The following is a 15,896-nucleotide window of genomic DNA, read 5'->3' on the forward strand; positions in this document are numbered from 1 at the left end:
GCCGACATGAGGTCACTCCTTCCTCCTTCCTATTTCCTCCCTCCTCCCCTGTTCCGCGCCGCTAGCGTTCCTCCTATTTCGCATCGCACGAGCTCCTTCATGTTCCACGTCACGTGAGCTCCTTCCTCTTCCGAACTTCGCAACAGCATCACGTAAGCATCGCGATCGAAAGAGGAAGGAGCTCGCACGACGCGGAACAGAAGGAAGAACACTAGCATAGTGCGACAGAGGTCGCAGTACCTCGAACATGCCAGTGCCGGTTTTGTTCATGAGCGGAACAAAATGTTTCGCCCGCATCGGGAATCGGGTGAGACGAGACGAGATTTTAACCCTTGCAAAATAGTATATGAGATTTTAACTTTTGCAATGATGAATTAGCTAATATTGTGTAATAGATTTGTTATTTCAATTATTTAATGTGCAAAGATATTTAGGTAATCTGAACCTACATTCATAATAAGTTGCTAACCACAACTTTGGCCTGATTCAACCAATATACTTCCTTGATGGTGGTAGGCCAAATCTGCTGAAAATTGAGTCATTTCATACAAGAACCTACCCATTTATTTCCTTCTTCAAGAATGGAAAGAGAGATAGCTGCAGGCAGAAAAGATCAGCACTATTGGACAAAAAAAAATACAAAAAAGGGAGGAACCTACACTAAATAAAGACATCACAGGTTCCTCAAAAATAGATAGCAGTAGTTAAAAAGAGTATTAATTCTTCACCATTCAAATTATTCTCTCTCCTCCATCTCAATTAATTGAGGTTTCTTTGGGTTTGTAAATTTCAAAATCAATTTTCAACTGTCTTTCATTTTTGATATTTTGTAAATGGTTTAAATGAAATTAGTTAGTGAATGTATCTTCCAAGTTCTATCATCTCTCTTCTTGCCCAATGTCAAACTTTGCCTCTCTAAACATCTAACTTCTCTTGGAGTAAAATAATTGGAAACTTAATCTCTTCTTGATAGTAACTGTACTACTGCCAATATCCTAAATCTACTTTTCAAGTGGAAGCCTACTTTGTCAAGTAGATGTGAGGACTCCAATGAGTCAAGTAGACTGTAATAAAGTATCACGCAGGTCATACCTTTCAATTGTTGGTGCTGAGAGCACCATCTAATCAAACCAGTGTTTTGATATTGGCAAAGATTCAAAATTAAGGGTTATTATGATCTAACGAGCTTAACTAAAGTGTGCACAAAAGTCCTAGTTAAGACTAGACAAGGAAGTCCTAGTCAAGTGAATTGGACAAGGAAGTCCGGTTGAGTGGGTTGGGCATAAATCTTCACAAATCGAGAACGTTGGGCAAAAGTCCTAGGGATCGAGGACACTAGGCAGGAAGCCTTGCAGTCGCGGACACCAGGCAGAAGTCTAGGCGGGTCAAAGATAAGACGTCTAGCGGGAAGTCACGAGGGTCAAGATCGGATGTTGAACAAAAATCCAAACATATCAAGAGGACCAAATATTTGACAACAGATAAACTCAGGAGAAGGTGAGGATGTGTTCCCCGTTGAGGGAACAATAGGTATCAGTCCGACTTAGGGTTTTAGCAAAATCGGAAAGTCGAGACCGAACAGTCCCGAGACCGTTTAAATATTTTGTACTCATTCCATATTATATCTGTTGTATTAACTTTGTGATGCAGGAAATCAAAGTTGGAGTTAGGGCATTCCAAGTGCCCGGAAAGGATCCAAGTGCCCGAAATGACCCGAATCCAGCCATGCGAGCAGCTGAGTTGTCATACCCTGGTTGACTAACACATGTCAGACTCCAAGCACCTGGAAGGGATCCAACTGTCTGATAATGGATAGAGGCGACTTAGATAGAGGTTCGTCCAGGTGAAGCCACGTCAGCAATCAAGGTGCCCAAAAGGGATCCAAGCGGCCGGAAGGGATCTAGGCGCCCGGAGTTGGATAAGTTAGCGACGAAGGTGAATTAAATAAGCTTCGGTAGAGACGCCCAGAGCTGGTTTAGGCGCCTGGAAGAGACTATAAACGAAGGGTTCAACCAACAACTTGAGACACTCATTTCTATACAACTTTCATACTCGCGTGCTGCTCTGAAACCTACTCTACGACACTAAAATGCTACTCCAACAACTAAAGCTCAAGTTACTACATTCTTCATTTGTCGGTATCTTTTATTTACATGCACTTTGTATTCAATGCATTTGTATTCGTATCAAGTTTATAGTGAATTGCCCACCGAAAGCACTCAATAAGTGCGAGCCTTGAATTAGCCGTCGTCGAGCTATAAACCAAGAAAAAACAACGGTCTCAGGATTGTTTCTATTTTCTATTTATTTCGCTGCGATATCTCTCGTGTATTACAAATTTTTCAATTTATTTTTTTTTAATTTCTCGAAGTTGATGCAACACCACTCAAGCAATATTTTTCGAGTACATTATTCTACAGTACCGCACGACCGCCTCTTTTATCTGACGATGACTTCGACTACTGGAAGGGCCGAATAGAGTACCATCTGAAGACCCAAGTGGAGATGTGGATCATGATCCAAACAAGATTCACACTCTCCACCAAAGATGGAGTACCTCTCACATGCGACAAATGGGATAGACCAACAAAAAGAAAGATCAAGGCGGATGCAAAAGCAACTCAAACTCTTCAATGTGGCCTAACCAAAGAAGATTTGAACCGAGTCAAACCTTAAAACAGCACCAAAGATCTTTGGCAAAAATTGATCGAACTACACGAAGAGACTTCCGACACCAAGGTATCGAAATGTGATTTAATTATGAATAAATTGTATAATATTAAAATGCGAGAAGAAGAATTGACAAGTAAGTTGCACACAAGAATCCAAGATCTGCGCAACGACCTACTCTCAATCAGATAACAAGTGGAGAACCGCGACATCAAAAGGTATACTCTCAACGCATTTCCAAGGAACACTTTGTGGGTATCTATGTTAAATGCTTATAAGATTTCCAAGGATGGATCTTTCATCTATTAGACTAGATCAGTTATTTTCCAAATTTGAATTGCATGAACAGACTAATGCACACTCTACCGAGAAAAGAATTGCTTTATTTGCAGGAAAATTCAAGACTAAGAAGTCGAAGCCCAAATTTCGACCTAAACCTGAATCCGCAGACGAATCGGATTCAAAAGACGACAAGAAGATCACCTCTGAACTAGTCAGCCTAGCTCGAAAATTACTAAAGAAGTAAAGAAGAAGGAAGGCCTGAAAGCAACATGGTCCGAGTCATCGGAAGAGTCAGATAAGAAGAACAAGCTCAAACAAGCTTATTGGCACTACCAGTACAAGCTCATGTTGCCGAGACCGAATCCAAACTGAGTCTAAGCCCGAGCCACGGATCCGTATCCGGTTCAAAAAGTTCTAACACCGCTGTAAGTCCTGCTTTAGTAAATAAATTGTAAAACATGATTTTGTATTTGTAAAAGAGAAAAGAAACAATATATTTCTCATCACAATAATCCGCTAGGTATTTATATACATGAGGGAAAGAGGATCCTATAATTATGGTACGTCCATCAATCATTAATTATAATCAATCACAATCTCTATAATCAAACTAATCTAAATCAATCATAATCCCTACAATTAAGGGAATCTTCAGAAGTATTCAACACTCCCCCTCGGAGCATATATGTCAATCATATCCAGCTTATCACAAAGTTCCGAGAATTGTTTTTCTCCTAATACTTTAGTGAAGACATCAACAACTTGGTTGGATGATGATGTGAATGAAGTGACAATTTTCCTGGCTCATTACACACTCGTGATAAAGTGACAGTCAACTTCAATATACTTAGTCCTCTCATGAAAAACTGGGTTACTTGCAATGTGAATAGCTTATTGGTTATCACAATACATTGGCAGTGGTTCATTGTAGGTGAACCGCAAATTCTTCATCCATAACATCTCAGTGGCAATGTGAGCAATGGGTCTGTACTTAACTTCGGCAGTTAACCTAGCAATAACAATTTGTTTCTTACTTACCATATTACTAGATTTCCCCCAACATAAGTGCAATACCCAGAAGTCGACCGTCTGTTGGTCTTAGATCAGCATAGTCAGCATTAGAATAAGCTTCAATCTTTAGGTGCCCATTTCTCTTAAATGGCAACCCTTTTCCCGGAGATTTCTTAATGTACTTAAGAATCTTGATAACGGCATCCCAATGAACTTGTTTCAGCTTATCCATAAAACGACTGACTATCCAACTACAAAAGAGATGTTCAGGTCTCGTTACTGTTAAATAGATGAGTTTTCCAACAAGCCATCTATATTGTCTTATGAATTTTCTAGTATCATCCCAAACACTTGAATTGATATCCATAGGCGTATCAACTGGCTTTGTTCCAAGCAATCCAGTTTCTTTGAGTAAATCTGTAGCATACTTCCGTTAGCATAATAAAACTCCAAATTTATTGTGAGCAATTTCAATTTCCAAGAAATACTTAGAATGTCCCATATCCATCATCACAAAGTGTTGCTGCAAATACTTTTTAGTTTCGTCTATCCCATACATATCACTGCCAGTTATTAGGATGTCATCAACTTAAACAATAAGAATGATAATCTCATTGTGCTCTGTCGTACAAACACATAATGATATGATTTGCACTATTTGAACACATGATAGTACGTTAGGAAAGCTTAATCTATAAATCAAATAGGGTAGACATACCCTATTTGGTCTACTTAGCTAAGTGAAACTAGCCGAAGATACCTCGTCACATCCTAGACGGGTTAGACCAGAATTTTTCAAGAAGAACGTTAAGTGTATGATTTCTTAAAAAGACTTTGTCTAGAAGTGGTCGTTGCTCCGATACCCAAGAAGATCCTTATGCCTCGCTACAGCCTAGAAGCCAATTTTATATGCACTTAACTAACCAATTGTTAAATTTGAATCTAACTTAAATATAAATCAATCCTTAGATTTCAAATTAAATCAATAAAGATAAAATTAATAGTCATCTCACAAAACCTATTACCAATTATTAAATTTGAATCTAACTTAAATGTCAATCAATCCTTAGATTTCAAATTAAATTCATAAAGATAAAATTAATAGTCATCTCACACAACCTATAATGTTTCTATTTGAAAATCTAGAAAAGAGTGAGATGAACTTAGATCAAATTGAATATTAGCTCAATTAAACTTAAACTTAACTTATTTAAAATCTAATAAACTTAAACTAAACTAAATTTAATTAAAATTAACTTAATTAAAATTTAATAAACTTAAACGAAACTTAATTAAAATTAAAATCAACATAATTAAAATTTAAAAAACTTAAACTAAACATAATTAAAATTAAATTTTACTTAATTAAAATTTAATAATCTTAAAATAATTTAACTTATTCAACTACTTTATTAAACTTAATCAATTTAACCCAACTAACTTAAATGAATTAATTTACTTACCTAATTTAATCTAAGAAATTTATTTACTTAATTAAATCTACCCTAATTAAATTAATTTAACTTAAATCAACTCAAAAACCAACTAATTTATATAAAACTAATTCAACCCAAACTTACTACATTTAACTTAATTCAAACTTAATAATTAATCTTAAATAAGTTAATTAAAACACAATTAATTCAAAATCTGTTCAATAAATATAATTAACTAAATATACTTAATTAATAATTTCAAATCTAACTAAAATTAGTTAGTCTTAATCAAACATACAAACTTAATTAAACCTGAATAATCAACTCAAATAAGCCAAATTCAATTAATGTTAACCTAAATGATTAATAATTTAAACTTAATTTTACTTAATAATTTTGACCAAAATTTAAACTTAATAAAGTAAATTTAAATTACCAAATCCAAATCAATTAATCTGAAATTAATATTCAAGATAAAATTAATTTGAACAATTCAAAATTAATAAAATTTAATAAATTAATCATTCAAGATAATTTGAGTAATCATAATCTTAAATACTAGAAAATATAATTTATCAAATTTGAAAAAAAAAAAACTAATTCAAATTGGCACTAAGTCAAAATGGGATGCATGCGTTGGATCCAATTAATCTTGATTTTATCAAAATTGTATGATTTACTGAAGGACTATAGGGACAATTTCCAAGAATATTTATATCAAATGCATGCTTAGACTATAAAGACACAATCAACTTTGTTTAAATTCCGAATGTTCAAATTTGAGCTTGCTTCTTACATTAACAATTCTATTCTGACTTTTAAACATTTTTAAAAAATAAAATATATTTTGGGTACTTGGAAATGTTTTTCAAAAATTGAGTATTCTTAACAATATTTTGAAATTTTGGAAAAGTTTTTCAAATGTCCTTATTTTTACCTTGGCAAATTTTCAAATGCATGTTTTTTTAGAAAAGTGTTTCAAAATTTGCCTATGATATATTTTCAAGAATGCCTAGGTTAAAATGTTTTGAAAAGGTTTTCAAAATATGTCAGTCTTTAAATGTGTTTCAAAAAATGTCTATCTTTCAAACCATGTCTATTTTTCTGTCTTTCAAAAAATAAATAACTATAGTTAAATATTTTTTAAAAAGAAGTCTTCCAAAAACGTCTGTGTTTTTCAAATAAGTACCTATTGAAAATTATGTTTCAAAAAAAAATATATCTATCTTATTTTTCAAAATGTAGTCTTTTTCCCTTAACAAAGTTTTTTTTATATATGTTAAAAGGGAGAGAAATAATAGGTTAAAAGTTAATATTTTAGAAAAAGTTAATATTTTAGAAAGAATATGTAAATTTTCAAGATGTGTGGATTTTCAAAATATGCATGCATTCAAAATCTTAAGGGGGAGAATTTTTTTATTAAGGGGAGGATATTTGAAAATTCTGTACTTTGAAAATTAATTTGAAAAATATTGTTAACACTTGAAAAAGAGTTTCAAAGTTTTTTGTGTGTATTAAGTGTGTTTCAAAATACTGTACTTTACTTAACTTTGAATCAGGTTGTCATAAATCAAAATGGGAGAGATTGATGGTGCTGGAAGATTAATTAATCAAACCTGTATTTTGATATTGCCATATGTTCAAAATTAATGGTTATTGTGATCTAACAAGTTTAACTAAAGTATGCAAGAAAGTCCTAATTGAGGCTAGGTAAAAAAGTCCTGGTTAGTGGATTGGGCAAGGAAATCTTGGTCGAGTGAACTAGGCAAAAGTCTTAGCAGACCGAGGGCGTTGGGCAGAAGTCTTAGGGGTCGAGGACACTAGACAGGAAGCCACGCGAAAGTCTAGGAGGATTGAGAATCGGACGTCTAGCCGGAAATCCCAAAAGTCAAGATCGGATGGTGAGTAAAAGTCCAAATAGATCAAGAAGACCGGATGTTTGGCAACAGGTAAACTATAATAGGTGTGGACGCGTTCCCCGTTAAGAGAACAGTAGATGTCAATCCAACCTAGGATTTTAACAAAATTCATAAATCATGACTGGACTGTTCGAGACTGTCTAAATATTTTGTACTCAAATTTCATATTATGTATGTCGTGCTAACTTTGTGATGCAGGAAATCAAAGATAGAGCTAGGACATGCCAGACACCCAGAAAGGATCCAGGAGCTTGGAGATCCGCACCACCAGAAAGGATCCAAGTGCCCAGAATGGCCCGAATCCAATCATGCAAGCAGCTGAGTTGGCAAACCCTGGATGGATGGCACACATCAAACTCCAGACGCCTGGAATGGATAGAGGTTCACCGAGGTGCATCCACGTAGCAACCCAAGAGCTCGAAAGGAATCCAAGTGCCCGGAGTTAAATAAGTCAATGACGAAGGTGGATCAGATAAACTTCGATGGTGGCGCCCGAAGCTGGTCCAAGCGCTTGAAAGAGACTATAAAAGAAGGGTTCGACCAGCAGCTTGAGACACTCATTTCTATACAACTTTCATATTTCGCGTGCTGCTCTGCAACCAGTTGTACGATGTCAAAACGCTGCTCCAACAACCGATGATCAAATTATTTCATTCCTTTTTTGTCAATATCTTTTTATTTACTTGAATTCAATTCATCTGTATTTGTATCGAGCTTATAATGAATTGCACAACGAAAGCAGTCAACAAGTGCGGACCTTGGACTATTAGTCATCGGGTTGTGAACCATGTAAAAACAACGATCTTAGCATTATTTCTATTTTCTATTTATTCCGCTACGTTATCTCGTGAAAAAGCGACGAGCGCTATTCCGCCCGCCTGCCCAGCATTGGTTTTGATCCTACATCAATATCTCAACTTTGCACCAGGAATGCTCCTTTGTTATCTTCATTAAAAGTCCTAGTTACTCTTATTTCTCTCTCTTTTTTCCTATTTTCATTAACAAGTTGGAAGCAGATATCTATGTTCAACTTGAGGGAGAGTGCAGAGTTAATAATAACATGCAAGTTTTAGAGTTACTATGAAGTCGCACATCGATAATTAGGTCCCATATGTCATGAATCCTTGGAGTGGCATTTCAACAAGTCAAATCTGGGTCACCACAACAACCAGAAATATGAATTCAATTCTAGTCATAGATGAAAATAGCACAATCAAGATATTGATCGTGTAATAGATAAGAAAGTCCCCTCGGGGCAGTGCAGTGATTGAGGCATAGGGTGTTGCCACATGAGGTCTTGGGTCGAAACTCGGCGCGTCTGAGTATACCTTCCCACATACCTTAGTCACTTGCACTAATGACTAGTAGTCACCCGTGATTTACCTCCTCCGTGTTGTCCTAGGGGCAGCCGACGGGTTAGCGGGGACGCTGGGGGTGAGCGAATCACCTTTTGCCACATGTAACAAACAAGAAAGATATCTACTTGGTCATGAAGATATTTAAAGCAACACATGTTATCCATGTTGGTGGTTAACTATAATCAACAAGAAAACTAAAATTCTTAAATGGTTATTAACCTAATCAACAAACCAAACCAAATCAAACTTGCAAGAGAAATGGGGGGCCTCTGATAAGACAGTTTGAATTATTTAAGGTATATTTCCTGCCAAAAAGAAGTCATATGGGAAATTTAAACTTTGGTCTCACTTTACCTCTTAGGAAGCTTTGCTGCCTCCTCACATCTCAAAAGTTCAGCATACAGGCCATCAAGGCTCAATAGCTCATCATGAGTACCCATTTCCACAAGTTGACCTTCTTCCATTGCTGCAATATAGTCAGCGTTACGGATAAGACTAAGGCGTCTGGCTATTATTATAGTGGACCTTCCCAACATGAGAATATCTAAAGCTTCCTGAACAGCACTTTCTGCCTCAAAATCAAGTCCACCTGTGACCTCATCTAGTAAAAGTATGGACGGATTTGAAAGCACAGCACGAGCAATTGAAATCTTTATTTTTTGTTCTTCCGTCAATGTTAAACCAGCCTTGCCAACCTATATTGCATTAATTACATAAGGCAGAAGCAGATTACATCACAGCTTAAGGTGAAACTAAGTGCAAAATGTACCTGTGTTTCGTATCCCATTGCAAGGGAACTAATGAATCCATGTGCATGAGCTGTTTTGGCGGCCTCCTCAATCTGATCAGAAGTAGCAGATCTTCCATAAGCAATATTATCCCTGATGCTCAAACTTAACAAAGCAGGCTCCTGGGTAACTAGTCCTATTTGGCTTCTTAACCACTCCAGCTTCAAATTTTTTATATTCTCCCCATCCAAAAGAACTTCACCTGCATCAAAGCATCCAGATGTCACACAACTACGCCATTTAAAAGATCTACCTCTAAAGTGAAAGAGGGAAAGATGGTAAAAATAAGCAAACCAAGTGTTGGATCATAGAATCGCTCCATCAGAGGAATAATGCTGCTCTTTCCAGAACCATTGCGCCCAACAAGAGCCACAGCCTTTCTAGCAGGTATAGTTAGGAAGAAACCACTCAATATGGGAATTTCTGGCCGAGAAAGATAACTGAAATATACATTCCTGAACTCAATATTTCCTTGCACTGAAGCTAGATTGCTTCCCTCCTGATTAATAGAAGAGTTTGAACGGCTTATCATCTCAAAAAGTCTATATGCAGCAATTCTTCCTTGTTCAAATGAATAGAAGTTTGTAGCCGCTTGATTTAATCCACTATATGTGACAAAATACCAAGAAAAATTACAATGAAGTGGCAAGAAAGAATGAAGTATGTTTTCACACATGGGACACTTACAGTCCACTTAAAATTACAGCAAATAGAGCTGTCACGATCTCACCACCATTAGCTTTGTGATGTGATATAAGGAACCTCCCAACCCAAAGTTGTAAAGCACAAGAACATATAGCAAGTCCATATGTGAATCCAAGACCAAGGCCTTGTACAAGACTAATCAATATACCATATCTCAGCGTAGCCTGAAGTGCGGTTGCATAGGAATACTTTGCAAGTGTTTCATTTGTGAAGGCATACAATGTCCTAATGTATGAGATCGCCTGCAAAACAAAAAAACAACATTTTAGCAACTGAAGCACAATGCTACAAAATACTAATTAATGCATTTTCCTTCACATGTGATTGTATTCCTAAAGATAACTATTCATACAAAAAATAAAGGAATTAGTACAGTTTTTAATCACTTCAAACCAAAAGAGACAATCAAAGGATACTTAACATGGACAAAATTAATATATAAATCAACCTGGTTGCTTTGCAAGGAAAGTATCCTTGATCAGGAATATTTGGACCAACTGCTCCAGAATCTTATCAAGCTAATCAAACAAACCATGACCACTCTTGACCAATCTTAACTTATTTTGGTTCTTTTAAAAGCAATCCTGTAATGCATTTTTGGATCAACCAAGTACAGTCAACTAATATTGGTGATCCTGGACCTAACCTTAATAAATTATAGCAACCTGCTTAAGTGATACAGAAACGCCTCTAAGAAAGATCAAAAGCAGGAAAAGAACGAGTAGTCAAACCAAAGTAGCACTGACACACATCAAAAGCTTAAAGGAAATATGATTTAACAACACTAAATGAAAACCTGTTCTGCTATGCTTGCTGCTTCGGCATATGCATCTTGAATATTTTCAGCAAGCCTGTGGAGAAAAATATTAGATATTCCTCCAGCTGCAACAATAAAAGGACCACTTGCTAGGGTTAGAAGTGCTATCTGCCAACAGTTAACCAAACCAATGATAAGGCCACCAAAGAACGTTGCCATGTTATGAATATAGTTTCCAACCTGTAACAAAATTTAAAATTGCATCATTAGCACAAAATGATAGCATGATGTGAAATTTGAAAAAAGAAAAAAAATAGATTTTTTTTCTTTCTCGTAAACATGACTCTGTAAAAGAGAGAATCGTCTACCACATTGTGCTACAACCTTCTCACTTAGAGCAGACTGAATGAGCAGGACATCACTCAGTACTTGACTAACTATATCTCCATTGTTCCCGTATGTATCAAAGAAACTCATGTCTTGGTTTAGTAAGACCTGGACATACTTTGACCTTATGACTGCGGTCTGCCTCTCTCCAGTGAGAATCCAGCAAGAGACCTCTACAATCAAGTCAATGATTATATGCATGAAGAACTGCGAGCTACTGAGAATTGACAAATTCAAATTTGTTTTGATCATACCTATCCAACCAGCAACCAGAACAGAAATAGAAATATAAACGATGTACAGCACATGCTGCAAATGAGATCCAGATATTAAAGCCTCAAACATCAGGTTTGCTTTATACAATAATTAAGAACAAAGCAAATAAAGAACAAAAAAAAAATTAAATACAGAACAGAAATAGAAATATAAACGATGTACAGCACATGCTGCAAATGAGATCCAGATATTAAAGCCTCAAACAACAGGTTTGTTTTATACAATAATTAAGAACAAAGCAAATAAAGAACAAAAAAAAATTAAATACAGTTCAACAATTTAACTAGAAACTCACCATCAAGTAATATCCTTTTCTGATCAAAGGATGAGGATAACTAGAAGAAAACTTTCATGTATAAGCAACAGCATATGCAACCAAAGGTCTATAGAGGAGCAATAAATTCAAACAAAAAAAATGCAGTGCTTTTGTGAAGAAATTAGGTATTTTAAACCTCGGAACCAAGACAGGAGTTGGCGCACATTAGGAATAATATTTGAATTTTGAATATCGAGTGGTTTGATAATCAATTGAGTTATTTGATAAATCATTTGTTTTGGTAGTCAACTAATGATTATTATATTTCCTGAATTGTTTAGTTGTTTCCTAATTTTCATAGGATTAAGTCTAGAAAAGTATTCCTGTATTTCATGGAAAGTCAACTATTAAGGATTCTATTTTAACTTCTATGTGAGATTTGTGTTTGTCTTAGTGCTAGTCAATTGGCATCAAAGTCAAACTCTTAATTCAGCATCTATACTGGTTGATCCCATTTCGTCCTTTTTCCCGTTTATCAAAAATCTTCCTCTCCATACTTGTGCCCTAGGAAAAGCTTCCTAGTTCCAGCAACTACAATTTTTGACACCTGCTTCCTCTCCAGCAACAATCGCTATAGTCTCACCGTAAATACCAATCGAAAGCCCGATCTCCTTCAAGGAGTCAGACTGGATCATTGTCTCTGCGTCACGCCTTAGATCTCCCAAGGTAAAGCTACAACCAGTATTGTCAATGCCCACCACAGCAGTCCATGCCACCCACTTCCTCCCATGACACTGCAGATGAATCATAGAAACCCTAGATCTCCTGTAGACTCCATTGTAGCTCTCCTCCAACCTCCATTGCAGTTGTCCTCCACTAGCCAGCCACTACAACTATCACACTCATCCCGCATGGCATCGAGCTGACAAATTGCTATTTCTCAGTTTCTTGTACACGACACTAAAGCTAGCCGCCGCTACTTAAAATATTTGTCAATGCAAGCTTCCAACCTCTTTTGGATCCCTAATGGCAATGCCGAGCATGTACAGAAAAAGCATTTATAGCACCTTAGGCCACACACGAAACATCCTCAAACTTGTGGGATTATCCTGATTTAACATCATCCCTTATATTAAGAAATATTCCAGATTAGACCTCTAATTTGTAAATTCAAGATTACTCCTTGTCAAAATTCTTGATATTGTTCGAACAGAAAATTTTATTCAAAGGTCACATGGTGCCAACTTCACAGCCAAGATACTCACATCAACTCAATAATTTCATTCTTTAATTTAAAATTTTCTTGTTTAATTTAGTTACTCTAGTTGATTGTTAGCCATTTATTATTTTCTCACATACCATTTGTTCTCTCCCATTCAAAAAAAAAAATTACTATCTTTTTGATTTGCTTAGTTTCTACTTGTTCCTTTAATTTATTGAGTTAATTTTATAATTTTCATTATTTATCAAACTTATACATTGGTCATAACAAAAAAAAACACTATATGTAGATGGTAGATTATGTAACCATTCAAAAAAAAAAATTACTATCTTTTTGATTTGCTTAGTTTCTACTTGTTCCTTTAATTTATTGAGTTAATTTTATAATTTTCATTATTTATCAAACTTATACATTGGTCATAACAAAAAAAAACACTATATGTAGATGGTAGATTATGTAAGCTATTAGAATATGAGTCTAAGACCCTACAATCTAGAATAGCTGAATGAGCATGCTGTGAGCGTATTCAACAAGTTACTAAAGGAAAAAGATTCTAAGCCAATAGATCACACACCTCATATAGCGAGGTCACATAAATCATTATTATTATTCCACTATGGAAGAAATAGCACCTGGTTGTTCAAACTTAAAGACCCTAGTTTCAATGATCGTCTAGACCCAAACACATTTCTCAATTGGGTCACTAAAATGGAGGATTATCTTAACTTTGTAGAATATCAGCCAAGTCGAACAAGCATGATTTGCGAAAATTAAATTTGTCATTAGCTGAAGAAGTACTATCAAAATGGTTAGGATTATTGCATAATAAGAGATATAACCCATCACGACCTTGGTAGAGATAAAACAAAAATTGATAGAGAAGTACATTCCAACAAACTTTAAAGATCATGAATGCACCATGTGGATTAGCCTCACACAATTACACCTAAGAGTAATAGAGCACCAGAGTAAGTTCGACAACTTGCATAATCCTATATTAGACTAGAGAATCCCTTACCCATTTCATCAATGAAGTCTAATAAAAAGTTAGGTTATTTGCTTCAACATCAATAGAAGAAGCTTGGCATAAGGCCATAAAGATTGAACAATTCTTAGCACATCTACCTTCCAGCCATTAGACTCCTCAACCAGCACACCTCTTTATAGGGTGTCTCTAAAATCAAAAAAGCAATTAGCACGAGTAGCCATGTAGTTGTCATCTACCAGCAGAAGCTATCACACAAATCCCTAATAGACGAGAGAATCTCAATTATGGTATATAATGCTACAATTGCCCTGCAAGAGTCACATAGTAAAAAAATGGCCTTAAAAAACTCTATAGGATTGGTCAATGATTCCATAAGATTGACTTGGATAATGGGTAACTAAATTAGTATTAGGATTGGTCACAAGTGGAACCTACTTTTAAGATACAAGATATACTATATGAGCGGTTGATCATGCCCTTGAACTTTCAAAAGCCCCTAATACTTTTATGAGGTAGTGAACCAAGTTTTGAAACCCCTTTATAGAAATAGTTCATGTAGTCTACTTTAATGACATCCTAATATAAAATAAGATACACACCATCCCCTACGATACATTGAACTCATTCTTAAAACCCTTAGGATCAAAAAATTGTTTATCAATGTAAAGAAGTGTTTCTTCTTATAACTCTAAGTTCTCTTAAGTCTTACCTATGTTTATTATCTCTGCCCAGGTCATTTCAACAAATCTTGAGGAAATTTGAGTAATCAAGAATCGGCCCGACGCTCATACTCTTCAAGAAGCTCGAAGCTTTCATGTGCTTTACAACTTTCTATGTATGTTTCATTGAAGATTTTAGCGTTATTATAACTCCTTTAATAATCTTTAAAAAAGGAGTTCTAAAGGTCTAAGTACACATTCACAGCCTTTAGAGATTAAGCATAGAAAGGCTAAATCATTAGATATCTTGACCTCTTCATTTGTTGTGGGATCAGGGATGTCTTGTGATACATCTGGAATAGGGTTATTAAAATATAATGACCCTTTTAAAGAATATGGAGTCTTCTTACAATGTTTATGTGAATCTCATTGATAAATATATGAAGAGAAAGTTAAATAGTACACTTCATGTTGCTTCTTATTACCTAAATGTTTGTTAATCTTATGGAGATTCTCTGAAGATAATTTAATGCCGATATCATGGATGGTATACAAAGATTTTTTTTGCATCCTACCATCAAGTGTGGAATCAAAGGCATACAAGGATGCAATCTAACTCTTTAAAAGAGAGTGAGATATGAGGCAAAAATCGAAGAATGATGAAGATTCAAATTCAAATATTACTAATACCTTAGGATAGTCATTTTCAATCAATTGTATTATTCAACTAACAGTAACTATCAATTTCAATTGATAACACATTGGTGGCCAAATTTTTTATCTGAGTACTTCCCACTTGCAAACAAGGAGAATCAAGATTCTTAATTAACTATGTAACTTCTGTAGATGTAAGAGGAATAGAAGTGCATTGAAAGGGTAAGTTAACAAAAAACCTTAACTTCAATTTATTTCTATCTTGAATCTTTCAATTATATGTAATACTAGTTACCAAATGGATATTTCGTTCAAATTTATACCCAAAAAGGAACAAACAACTTATGAAGAAAGATAAATGATCTAATCCATGATTTAAAATGTCATACTGTGTCGGGCGAAATGTAACGGTCAAAACATATCATTTCAATAAATTACTAAATTTCAAAATCTCAAGTCGTGTCATAGTTTCGGTCCTTGATTGGAAAGAGATTATTTTAGTATCATGTCAATGCCCCAATACATGTT

At 35.2% G+C, this 15,896-nt stretch overlaps 1 protein-coding gene across 2 annotated transcripts in view; it reads right to left on the reverse strand.

The window, feature by feature from the left end:
- Positions 1-15,896, reverse strand: part of LOC121984292 (ABC transporter B family member 6-like) — a 34,068-nt gene that overhangs the window by 11,882 nt on the left and 6,290 nt on the right. Inside the window, exons 2-8 of one of the 2 annotated variants that reach the window (XM_042537160.1) lie at positions 11,568-11,622; positions 11,311-11,486; positions 10,966-11,166; positions 10,152-10,411; positions 9,759-10,069; positions 9,446-9,666; positions 9,031-9,371 (exon numbers count right to left, since the gene is read on the reverse strand). In XM_042537160.1, the coding sequence (XP_042393094.1) occupies positions 9,031-9,371; positions 9,446-9,666; positions 9,759-10,069; positions 10,152-10,411; positions 10,966-11,166; positions 11,311-11,486; positions 11,568-11,622 (1,565 nt within the window). Of the gene's footprint in view, positions 1-9,030; positions 9,372-9,445; positions 9,667-9,758; positions 10,070-10,151; positions 10,412-10,965; positions 11,167-11,294; positions 11,487-11,567; positions 11,623-15,896 lie in introns of those variants that run through there. The other variant, XM_042537161.1, reaches the window with a different exon arrangement.

This window comes from Zingiber officinale, chromosome 5B (assembly GCF_018446385.1).
Source record: "Zingiber officinale cultivar Zhangliang chromosome 5B, Zo_v1.1, whole genome shotgun sequence".
In the NCBI taxonomy this organism is placed as follows: domain Eukaryota; kingdom Viridiplantae; phylum Streptophyta; class Magnoliopsida; order Zingiberales; family Zingiberaceae; genus Zingiber; species Zingiber officinale.